This window comes from Diadema setosum, chromosome 8 (genome assembly GCF_964275005.1).
Source record: "Diadema setosum chromosome 8, eeDiaSeto1, whole genome shotgun sequence".
NCBI lineage: Eukaryota > Metazoa > Echinodermata > Echinoidea > Diadematoida > Diadematidae > Diadema > Diadema setosum.
Window position 1 is genome coordinate 37,361,352 of NC_092692.1, and position 13,262 is coordinate 37,374,613.

The 13,262-nt window shown below is 37.5% G+C and overlaps 1 protein-coding gene across 1 annotated transcript in view; it reads right to left on the reverse strand.

The window, feature by feature from the left end:
* Positions 1-8,121: 8,121 nt before the first annotated feature.
* The window catches only part of LOC140231922 (centrosomal protein of 112 kDa-like), a 29,606-nt gene continuing 24,465 nt past the window's right edge, over positions 8,122-13,262 (reverse strand). The window contains exons 21-25 of the mRNA XM_072312069.1: positions 12,353-12,405; positions 11,601-11,697; positions 9,690-9,779; positions 8,614-8,679; positions 8,122-8,250 (exon numbers count right to left, since the gene is read on the reverse strand). Coding sequence (XP_072168170.1) covers positions 8,122-8,250; positions 8,614-8,679; positions 9,690-9,779; positions 11,601-11,697; positions 12,353-12,405 — 435 coding nt within the window. The remainder of the gene's footprint in view (positions 8,251-8,613; positions 8,680-9,689; positions 9,780-11,600; positions 11,698-12,352; positions 12,406-13,262) is intronic.

Here is a 13,262-nt window from a genome sequence, read left to right on the forward strand (position 1 = left end):
ATACCGGTTTACTTTTGTATTATAATTTTGTGCATACCCTTATAATAAAGACGTTTTGGGACACTTGTCCCGATGATTGTCTAACATAGCAACAACTTAAGAAGGTAAACTCTACTCGAGCTGTATGACACGCATAAAACAGAGATGTGCGAATTGAATCGAATAGTTCTTCGCAAGATTATTTTAGGAATAAGAAACGACATATCAAATCCATTTCGTTCAACATGTTCACGCTGTTTCAAACGCAACATAGCAACAACTTTCAAGTCTTCACGAACTCGCCAAATATGAATTCGTTATTCCGGTGATTCGTCATTTCGAAGTTTCGTTATTCTGAAGTTTCGTAATCATGAACATGAACCAAGATTCGTTGTTCCGAGGGATCGTTACTCGGAAAATAACACAAAGTTCCTCGTTTCGAAGTTTCATAATTCTGGAAATTGAATAAGCTCATCATTCTAAAGGTTTGCAAATCTGAAAACGAAACGAGGTTCGTAATTCCAGATGTTCGTCATTACTATTTAATGCACTTTTTTATTTTATAAATCTTTGGAATAACGGACCTCATTTCAATTTCGGAGGAACGAACCTTCCGAATAACGCCACAAATGTTTGAAATAACGAACCCTATTTTCCGACTAACGAAAATCAAGATACACGGAATTTGTGTATTTCGGAATAACGAAACTTATTTCGTTTTCGGATTAACGAACATTCGGAATATTAAGAACATTCCCGGGGAAAAGTATGTGGAGTCTTTCTTATTAGATCTATTAATTGATTTACAAGTTGCCAATTCAAAGCATGGATAAAGTGAATTAATTTACTCCACCATCACTCTTGCGGCTCAAGTGGTTTGCAACTACTAGGTGTTACAAAAAAATTTCCCACTTTTGATGCTTAATAGTTCGAAAACTGTTATATCAGATAAAACTGTCATTGATATGAGTAATAGCAGAATAGTGTACAATTTAGTTGGAAGTGATTAGAATATGAAAACCTCTATAAGTTTCAGGAAATCCATGATTATATCTAATATATATATATATATATATATATATATATATATATATATATATATATATATACATATATATAATCCATATTTTGGTCAAATTTTAACCCTCTGTACAAAACCTGAACTTCACACAGGAACAAATGATGTGTATGTGAGTGTCTACTTACAAATGACCCTGAACAATGGACATGGATACCACCTGTTCAGAGCTGTGCTCCAAGGCACATTAATGCTTTACATGATGGATTGCCCCGGGCACTGCTAGTCTGAATTCATGGCAAAGAATGAAATGCATGGACATGAAAAAAATAAGCACATGTTTCCATGTGCTTGCATACACCACATTTCAGAATGAATAAAGACTAGCTGTGATAGTGGAATTCCTCATGAATAAATAATGGAACATACCAATCCTGGCCATTGTTCAGGACCATTGTCCGGGTGTCAACTACACACTCCTATACACACCAGTTGACTTCTGTGCAAAGTTAAAGTTTTGTACAGAGGGTTGAAAAGTAAAATCTGAAACCTAACTGAAAAATTAATGTTTAATTTGATGAAACTGAATTATGCTGTCATTGTAAAATTGCCTCCAACAATATTGTACACTATATTCAACTTTTGCTCATATCAATGTCAGTGTTATCTGATGTATAGTTTTTGAACTATTAAGGATCAAAAGTGGGAATTGTTTTTGTAACACCTAGTTTAAACATTCGCATTCAGAATATTAATTTCTTGAACCAGATTTTGATTTCCGTAAACACTTTTAGGGAGCTAATATTGGCGAACCTGACTTTGCGTTAAAAAATGAAAGAAATTAAATCTTTGTGATGGAAGTAGAACCTAGATAAAAAAGGGGGAAAAATCAACCAACAATGCCTTCTGTACGAAACTTCAACTGTGTTTATACAATTGGCTAATGTGTCAGGATCAGATTAATGTATAATGACTCGTATGAGGCCCAGTGTAAACAAAAACAGCACAATTAAGAGCTGTGCTGCTCTCGATTGAACAAATTATTCTCTAAATGAAACACGGTGGCGGCGGCAATATTGACTGAATTTCCAAGCTGTTTGGTTTGCACGTAAGCTGCAGCTTGGAAACGCTTATAGTTCGTAGGGATTACTAAATTGATCACCAGGTTAATGACCTCGTGAGAATCGGTGATCAGGTCACATGACCGCGAAAGAGAAGAATTAGTCCGGGTCAGGTGACTTGTCTTAGCTTCTTGTACGGAACAAATTAAATGGCATTCAAGACGCTGCGGATGCTTGCTCATGTATAAGACCTACGAAATCTTGCCGTCTCTACACCGGTCTTCACAATGTACCCAAAGTGAACAGATGTTTATGGCGCAAATGTCTCTTGGTATTATAGGTCTATCATAATCACATTCAGTTGCTTCTTTCAAGTCAGTTCGTGCCATTTCGTTGAATTTGCGAATTTGAATTTTGTATATCAACGGTCAGAGAATGAGATGGGAAAGGAGGGGGGGGGGGGGGGAGGGGGGGGGGGGTCACGTGGGAAAGAAAGAATGATGGTGGCTTTAATTTGCATAAGTGATGACTCAAAAACATGTCCTTGGTATGAAGGCCTGAAGAAAAAAAGTGTTTGTTGGTTGTGTGTGTGTTTTTTTTTAATTTTTTTTCTTTCCTTTTTTAGAAAGAATTCATAAGACATACGTTGTTCAGTGCAGAATTGTTGAACGTACGGATTCTGCACTGCTTCCATAGCGTGTACCTAAATTTGAACTTGAACTTAATGGCCCGAATTCACGAAGGTGGTACAAATGAAACCATGGTTTAAACCATGGACAAAAACCATGGAGCGCCAAGTGTCGCACGGAATATTTTGTTACGAAATTGGTCATTTCGTCGACAAAATGACCGTTTCGTTAACGAAATTATCATTTTGTGGACAATAATGTTCATTTAGTTACAAAATGTTGCCATTTCGTTACAAAATAATCATTTCATCGACGAAATGACTGATTTTGTAACGAAATATTCCATGCGACACTTGGCACTCCATAGTTTTTGTCCATGGTTTAAACCGTGGTTTCATTTGTACCACCTTCGTGAATTCGGGCCAATCTGTTTTCATTCTTTTATTCTGCTTCATTTAAACAGCATAACACATTGTACATAAACAGAGAATGAGAGATACAAGCATGCAATGATGCTGCAATTAAAAAGCCGATTTTCCTATCGTTATTACATCGTATTTTGAGGTGCGTTTCACATTATCCATGTTATCATGATCAGATTCTTTTCTCCTTCCTTTCACTCTCTCAACGCCTTGCTTCCTCTCTAAAATTGAATAAGTCTAGTTTATATATTGAAGTCAGAGACTAGATGAATGACTCTGAATGACTGCTGTTTGGACATACTAATTGTACGAAATTTATCATGAGCAATCCAAACATTGAACAAATAAGAGTTGTTTCCTTGTATGTACAATACGCGTGATTGCGATACCTCATCCCCCTCCTCCTCCTCCTTCTCCTTTTCTTCCTCCTCCTCATTCTGTCCTCTACGCAGCTCCTATTCTTTCGCCTAATCCCGAAGATGTGTACGGGGATTACGTAACGGGATAGGCAGGCTAGGGCTCGCAAACGGATGACAACGAAATCCATTTCCCGCAGCAGATGGATTATAACGCTCACTCCTTTCATGTACGCCGCCCGACAATAATCGCCCATAAATGGCAACATATACCCTCTTCCATAACGCAAGCGATTTCATTTTGCAATGTATTTCCTTCTGTAGCTGTTTTTGTCTTTTTTGCTGGCGGTTGTGTTTAACGACGGCGCATGCAGTACTTGGTTAAAAGCGGTTCAATGCCCTGTGATTTAAATAATCCATTTGTTTGCGCATTAACCATGACAACTCGCGCCGGATGCTAAGCCTGATATATTCTGCATGTCTAAGTTGAATGATGGCATGTATTATCTTCTTCTTTTCTTTTCATCCTCGGGTGTTTTCGTAAGTGCTTGTTCGTCGATATAACCTGAAGGCAAAGACGGGGGGGGGGGGGGGGGGTGGGGTTGCCTTTTTCCGTAAGAAGACGTAGTTTCAATAACAAAATTGCAAAAAGAAGGATATTATTACGAGACCCGTGGTTTCATGATCTGTGATAAGCTCGTTGGATTGCTGGGCAAATTTGACTCACATATACACGTATATCTTAACGTTAAGCTATGTTCATAGATTGCAAGAATATTACACACACCCTAATGGCTATCAAATGTACATGTATTTATAGGAAGAAGCAGATCATCCATGACAGATCAAGAAGAAAAAAGGAAGAAATAATCGAATGGCGATAACGCTCATAACAATTTAGAGGTAGAAATGATAATGACGATATAATTTTACCGAGATACGAGAATTATATTGCTCTGGAAGGGGGCCCGGTGAGCATGATAATTCAAACTAGGAATATGAATTCCAAGTTGAAAGGGTGGGCTTTTAATTTCTTCTTGAAGGTGTCTTGTAACATAGCGTAGCTTACTTTTGTTGTCGAGACGAAGTTAAGGTGTTGGATTTTGCTCCGATCCTTTGTGTTCTGACCTCCGCGAGACTGACTGTACGTACACTCGTTTCCAATAATGTATGTCTTCTCCTAACCTTACTCGAAACATGTCCGATGTTTTCTGGATGTTCTTCTTTTCTCGTATTTATACTGTAGGCTGTACATGTACCACACTATCTACACCTGAGTGTCAACACCGAACACCAAATTTCATCGTGGTTGTATTTTGTTTTTTCGTTCCATCTCTTGCATATTCGATAATATGAGCTCTTTCACCAATTAATTTGTAAGCTTTAACAAAGAAATCAAGAAACAATGCATTTCTTTTGAAGGGATTTTTAATCTGTATTTAAAGCATCAATAAATATATTTACATGTATAAATAAATATACACATGCTTGTACGCATAGCAAAATAAAAAAAAAAAATCGAGAATTTTATTTACACATTTATACATCGCGGTTGTAAAAAGAAAAAAAAAATACAATGTATGAAGAGGAATTCTTTTTCATTTTTAATCCATGAATACCATCACCATGAACAAAGGAATGTTAGATTTAGTATGAGAACAGCCTGTCTGCCCTTTGAAAATGTTATCAAATAGAAAAAGAAGCCACTTCATTGGAAGATCATTAAACATTAACAGCAATATCTCACCACTTAACCATAGTAAAATACGAACACCTCTACGGTTTTCTCTTTCATCATTATATTTTTTTTTTTTTCAAATGCATTTCTTCACCATAAAAGATCCACGAGGTGTTCCTTACATCCACAATATATACAAATTTGCCCCTGAATATTCCGTGTATAGTTGATTGCAAAACGGTTTTAATGCAAAGCAAAGCATCAAAAGCAGTAGCGCTCATCTCCAAATCTTCCCACTCACAAGAAATTTCATGTGGCAATGGGCTTTGCTAATTACAACAGAGGTGAGTAAAAAAAAAACAAACAAACATCTATTTAAAAACAAAAATCGGTTATACCAGTCTTTATTCTTTTGCTGATTTCTGTAGGATATCTATCACTAGGAATGCAATAAAATGACGTCATCTATGAGGTGAATATTACATTTTGACAGTAGGAGAATGCATTATTAAGATAGGTATACGGCAAAAGGAACATTCTTTTAAGGCACATTACTTTCAAGGTACAAAACTCTCATGGAAATGTATCTTTGGCATTTACGGCGCCAATTCAGGGAACCTTTTTTCGTTATTGTTCCTTGTAAAACCACTCAGTTTTGTCCATGGTCTTGTGCAGATATTGCAGACACCTTTTTTCTATCTGCAGACGAGATTTCTGCATTAATTTGAGGATTTATACTTAAGTCTTTTAACTTTGCTTTTAAAGGTATTCATCAAATGTACATGGGTGTTCAAGAGATTGTATAATTCGTACAATTTCTTGTCTACGAGTTCTGCAATAACTTATACAAAGGCCTACCTATATGGCACATCAACAAGCTTAAGATTCAGACAATTACAGTACAGTATAGTCACTTCGCGAACACGGTACTGTAACGCGAGCATACTGCCCTCTCTAGACAAGCAATGAGTAACAATGTTTTTTCCCTCGATGTGGCAATGAAGTAAATGGAATGTTTCGACATACGTGTGATACTATTACACCTGCTACTGACGGATTGCAAACAAACAAATATGCAAGCGTTTTGTAACAATCAATAGTAAATTCAAAAATTCTTCCTAGGAAGCGCCAAACATGAATTCTTAAGGCAAACATGAATTCTTAAGGCAAACCTTATTTTCGGCAAAATTCTAAAGGCAAACTTTATCTTCGGCAGAATTCTTTCATAGGCCTACTCACTGTACTGGGGAGGTGGTGGCACCCTATTCACGTACTGTGTTGGAGACTCTTCCGGGCTTCTGACTTTAATGTGTCAAGACCGATTCTAGCACGGCTGATTGCATTTTCACTTCAAATTCATACATATTCATGCAGCATCTGCCAATCTTATGGAAGCTTACACACGACCAGCGTGAGGGCAGGCTTTTTGAAATGAAAATGGGGTCATTTGATTGAAACATACACACATGCACACACACACACACATACACACACACACACACAAAGGGGAAAATGCATATGAATGCAGAAGCACACTTGCTTTACAAAGAGTCTTTTTATACACAGATAATACTTCATGCCACATTGTCATGGCTATTCTCTCCATCCTCACAGTGATGTAGAAATGAGATCTTAGACTGTGACATCTTGACCTTTGACCTCATGACCCAATGCAAGGCGACTTCGGTCTCACATGGTAGTACACATGCATGCCACGTTTTCATTACTGTATCAAAGTTATTCTCAAATGATGGGAATAGTTTATGCATGAACAAACAGACAGACAGACAGACAGGCAGACAGACAGACAGACAGACAGACAGACAGGAAGAGGAACAGACAGCCCCTAAAACAATGTCTCACATCACTTTGGGGCCTAGGTACAAAAGGGAACGGCAACAAACACCACAAAATGGAGAGATGTCCATGCAGTGTGATCACATGACACACTGTAACCATAATTTGACCTAAAAGTGCATATTGCAGTAAGCCTACGGCGGTGTCGTTTGTTTGTGTTTTATGATGTCCGGAGATGGATTTTAATTGCCTATCTGCCTGCACTTCTTTGCAGATGGCACCATCCACCACAACTTCATAATATTTGACCGCCTCATCACCCCTAATGTTGCCTCCCTGGCTTGTCCTCCTCCTAACTTAGAATGATCTGGGCCCCATTTCATAAAAAAGTTGATATGATAGCAACTCTTGTTTGAATGGCAATTGCCATAGTAATGACAAGAATCCAGCTTCCTGATTGGCTGTTGCTATGGGAAGTTTCCATTCCAGCATGAGTTGCTATCCTAACATCTTTTATAAAATGGGGCCCTGCTGTCCACTCTGAAGTGCACTCCCCAGTCACTGAATACAAATCAATGTGCAGTGCACCAATGTAAGGTTTGGTGAGGAGAAAGGGGGGGGGGGGAGGTTGCCTAAAACCACAGAAACAGTCGAGTGAGACTGAAGTTTGTGTCGACACGTTAAGCAAGTGGCTTGAAGACAGTCTTGAACCAGCCACAAAGGAGTGTGGGGGACTGGGCAGAGGGGTAGGAGGTTTGGGTGGGCCTCGGGCTTGGGTTGAAATTGAATTTGGCGGGTGCTGCATTTTTGTGGGGCTGGGCAGTGGGTGGGTTTAAGGTTCTGAGAGGGTTGGACTTGGGGGGGGGGCTGGAGTTTGGACTGGATAGGGTGTGCATGGGTTTAAAGCTTTGGTAGGACTGAGATTTGGGTGTGGCTGGGGTATGGGTGGGGTTACATTTTTGGGGGCTTAGGTGGGGCTGGAGCTTGGGCTGGGTTGGGATGTAGTGGGTGCTAAGGTTTTAATGGCATTAGGATTAGAGTGGGGCTAGGGTTTGGGTTGGGTTGGGTTGGGTTGTGGGTGGGGATAAACTTGTACTGGGGAATGAATTGGGATAAAGGTTTGGGAGGGGTCAAGATGCGGGCGGGGCTTGGAGTGGAGAATGTGGCAAGTGTGTCCCTGCTTAGTTCCTGGATGGGGAGAACCTTGAGATGTGCTTGTTCCTCATGTCAATCTCCTCCTGCAAGACCAGAACTCTCTGCTGGAGGGTGGTCACCTGAGACTTGAGGGAGGTAATGGTGGCCTCTAACTCCTGGACACAACATACAAAAAGAAAGAGAGAAACAAATACAAGTACAAGTCACAGGAAATAAGCAGTAAATCAAACATTACCAACATAGATTTTTCTGTCATTTGAAATCATTCTCCATACAGATAGATCTTTACAATTATCTTAGCGGCAAAAAACATAAATAAAAAAAAACTTTAAAAAAGCAACAACAACAACAAAAACTCTGGTTGAGTTATGATATGCAACAAAAAAACCAACAAATGATATCATAGGAAATGAGGAAATAGCAATTTCCTAATTCAAGATGGACAAACCAAAACTGGTCTTTAATTCTAGTTTGACTGGCTTTGGTTAAGGTTAATGGCATTTGAATAGCGCCCTCACCTGTTGGATTGATGCTGGAAGAAGACCTCTGCTCTTCGCCTCATACTCATGTTGCACCTGCAAGATCTAGATCATAGCAAATGAAACCAGAGAAAGAAATTGAATTTTTATTGTTTGTCTACAGCTGATTATAAACAGGGAAATTATACACCTCATATTGGTTTTCCATGGGCCCTTCTTAAAAGGATGGTATTGTTTTAGTTGAGATGGGAGATTCAGATTTTATCTTTTTTTTTTTTTTTTTTTTTTTTTGCAAGACCATGAGAAACCACTTATGACACATTACAGAGCATACAACAATAAGAAAAATTAAAAGTTCATTTGATGGAAATCGGTCTTTAACCCATTGAGGACGAGTCCTGAGTATGAGTCTGTGGGAAATGCATGTTGTAGTAAAATCAGTCTGTCCTCTATGGGTTAAATGGCTGAGATATCCAAAAAGAAAGTAAACCAAAGTGGTCATAATAATAGGTGGATCCCACGTTTATGATGACTTCTTTATTTTTGGTCACAGATTAATTGATTGGTTAAGAGGTGACGATCTTTAGTTTATGACTCAAGTCATAAGTTAAAATTTGCAAACTAAAAAACCCCCCAACAATAACAAATAAAAAAAAAAAAACTAAACACACAAACAAACACGCTCATCATGGGCATACTTTCATAATGGCCTGTAAGTTAACACTGACTGTACATTTAACAAGCTCAGTATAGTCCTATTCTGCTTAATACACACAAGCATTACCACTTTGTAAATTGCAGCCATTAACAGTACTGCAAAACACGATATACTTGCGGCATGAAAATTTCGCGAATTGGAGCCAACGGCCATTCTAGCAGCATTCAATTTTTGAGACTTGCCACTGGCATTCAGTTCATATTGTGTACGCAAGAACTTTTGCGTGCATTTTAATTTCGTGAATGTTGCCGCTCGCGAAATTTGCAAAATTAAACTGCACGCGGACATTCCTTGTTTTACAGTATACAATATGACTACGAAAGTTTCCTTGGAGTGGCAACAAACGATCTTTAAAAGGAAAAAACAAGACAAAAAAGAGAAAGACAAGAAACTGAACCTTCTCTTGGTGGTCTAATTCCTGCTGTTGTAGTCTCCTCTCCAGCTGTTTGATCCTTTGTCTCTGATCGTCCAGCTCCCTCTGCACAGCCTGAACAAGGCATGGGAAGAAAAAGTACAAGAAAATGAGAGGTACACTGTACTACAGATTGATCTACAGATAGACACAGATAAACCTGGAGAGTAGATACACAAAAAGATGGATACTGAGATACACAGAAAGACAAACAGATAGATAGATGAATATAAAGATAGATAGATAGAAATATACATGGATAGATAGATAGATAGATACATACATACATACATACATACATACATACATGCAGATACATAGATAGATAGATAAATAGATAGATAGATAGATAGATAGGAATATAGATATATAGGTAGATAGATAGATAGATAGACAGACAGACAGATAGATAGATAGATAGATAGATAGATAGATAGATAGGAATATAGATATATAGGTAGATAGATAGATAGATAGACAGACAGACAGATAGATAGATAGACAGATAGATAGATAGATAGATAGATAGATAGATAGGAATATAGATATATAGGAAGATAGATAGATAGACAGACAGACAGATAGATAGATAGACAGATAGATAGATAGATAGATAGATAGATAGATAGAAGTATAGATAGATGGGTAGATTAATTGATAGATACATGGATAAATAGATAAATTTCATATATGACAAGACAGAGAGAGAGAGAGAGAGGAGAGAAAATGCTTGCAAGTAAGATAGACAAATACATGGATGCATACATTCATACACATAGCAAATTAGAGTAATATAGAAAAAACGACGGAAATAGACACAGATATATATTTTACACAGAAAGAGAAAGACCGCGCATGGGAGTTAGATGTATAGACAAACACTCACAGATAAACAGATCAATATCAAATTGGAGACAGATAAAAAAGTGATGTAAATCTTTATATCTATGACTTTGTGACTTGTCTAAACCATTTGGCCTGGATGTGTAAAAAGCTATATCTGCACTTAAAAACAGTACTTATCTAGGCAAGAGGGTACTGCACTAAATTAATAAAATGTCATTTACATGATTGTTCTGGATGTCTTGACATCAACTGATAAGCCTTCTCATATCACAAAACTATAAATAAATAAAAAAATAAATGAATAAATATTTAATATAAATCTATATATATATATATATATACGCATACATATCACCATGGGTCGTTAAATCATAAGGTCAACTTTTATGAATACTTCAGTTTTATTTATCTATTGCATGATGAGTCTGGTTCAAAGTTATTAATTTAATGAGAAATGCCAAAGTACTAAGGCTTTTTTCTTTCTGGTATCAGCTTCTCTCTCTCTCTCTCTTCCCTTGAGTATCCTTGAACCCAACTCAATCAAATAATTCAAAAGCCATATCATTAATTAACCCATTGAGAATGGACTGATTCTGCTATAACATGCATTTCCCATAGACACCTGCCCAAGTATTCTCAGGACTCGTCTTCAACAGGTTAATAGACCCATCTCAGAACTGACCCCTATATTCAAATATAAGTACATTAAGATGATCTCACACGCCCTGTACTATGAAAGCACTTCTTCCTTCGTATGAAAAAGGCTGGCTTGGACAATGGAAAGATTGAGGTGCATGCAATCTTTTAACACTATTCTACCTGGGCGATTTTGAGACCAAGTTTTTATGAGGGGGGGGGGGGGGGGGAGGGGGTCAAATCACTATACTATAATTCTCACAGTGTGGGTGGAAGATTCAATTTATAATATTGTATGCATTCTGGTAGGATAACGAATATGACATGATACTGAATTCTACATGGTAGAATCGGTTTTATTCCTTCGTAATTTTGCTGAAATTCAGCTGGGCATGGTGATAAAAATCTGCATACCTTGTTGTAGGCCTCATGTTGGCGTCTCAACAACTCTTTTTCATCTTCCAGCTTGGACACCGTCTCACTCAGCTGAAGCTCCATGTTACTCTTGGCACTGTAAGAGTAGGGAAAAACAATTCCCTTGAGAATAGCGAGAACATGCTTGCCGAAACATCGGGATTGGGTAGGACCTTTTCAGGGCCAAACACATACCCTAGAAAGAATATGTGGTGCACCGTTAAGTCTTCTACCACCCAACATTCTCCCGCCACAATGAGTGTCTAAACAGGAGATCTGCAGTATTTTTGAGCTGTTCTAATCCAAAGGAACAATAAAACCAACCAATCAATCAATCAATCAATCAATCAATCAATCAATCAATCAATCAATCAATCAATCAATCAATCAATCAATCAATCAATCAATCAATCAATCAATCAATCAATCAATCAATCAATCAATCAATCAATCAATCAATCAATCAATCAATCAATCAATCAATCAATCAATCAATCAATCAATCAATCAATCAATCAATCAACCAACCAACCAACCAACCAACCAACCCCAAAACCAACCACCCAACAAAAACCAAGCCAACAACCACACACATCTCAAGGGTGACTGACAGTATCTTTAGATAATGCATACCTGTCATTCCAAATACAAAAGGGGCTCACTTTCAAATTTCTGATCAAAACAATTATCAAGGTCATAACGTGTCATGGCTTTTGAGAATACAAATGAAACAAAATCAGTCAGCAACTTACACTTGTGATTCTTCCCTCAGTCTTTCAATTGTGAGCTGGTGTTCCTTGATCGTCTGTTGAATGGAGAGAGAGAACAGAAATGCATGGCAATGAGATAGATTGAAATACCAGTGAACAATCAATGACGAACAACATTAATAAACAAAAAACAGTACAGAATGATGTCAGCAGGCTGTCATTTTTATGTCAGTGCTTGAAGTGAGACTACAGTGTATCCCTGTTATAACAAAACAGTTGAAACGAAACTCTCGTTGAAACAAAGCAAAAATTCAGGTCCAAAAATCATTGCATATATAACTTTATATATTTCACTGTTCAGCTACAAAGAAATTTGGACATAATGAAAGAAAAGTGCCCATCCAGAGGACTTCGTTTTAATGGGAGTCACCTGCAGACAGCATTCCACATTTTGTGCGCTTTATATTTGTACATGAGAACCACAAATTGAGCAGAATGAATATTAGAAATGGACAAATACTTTTGCTTTCTAGCATTATCTTGACCCCACATTAATCCCACTGTCCTCTGAGATAAAACATACACCCACCCACACAAACACACTCATACATACATACACACATATAAGCATACATACATACATGTACATATATATATACACATACATACATGTACATACATACATATACATACATACATACATACATACATAAATGTACATACAAACATACATACATACATACATACATACATACATACATACATACATACATACATACATACATACATACACATAAACTTTGTATTTATGTACTCCTGAAAGACACAACTGGAATGGCAAGATGACCACATTTACAATTATGAAAATTCTACAAAAACATTGGGTTCAGTAACATGTCGGTCACCATGGATGGTACACAAGAAATATCAGATTGGCAGAGAGCAAGCGTTA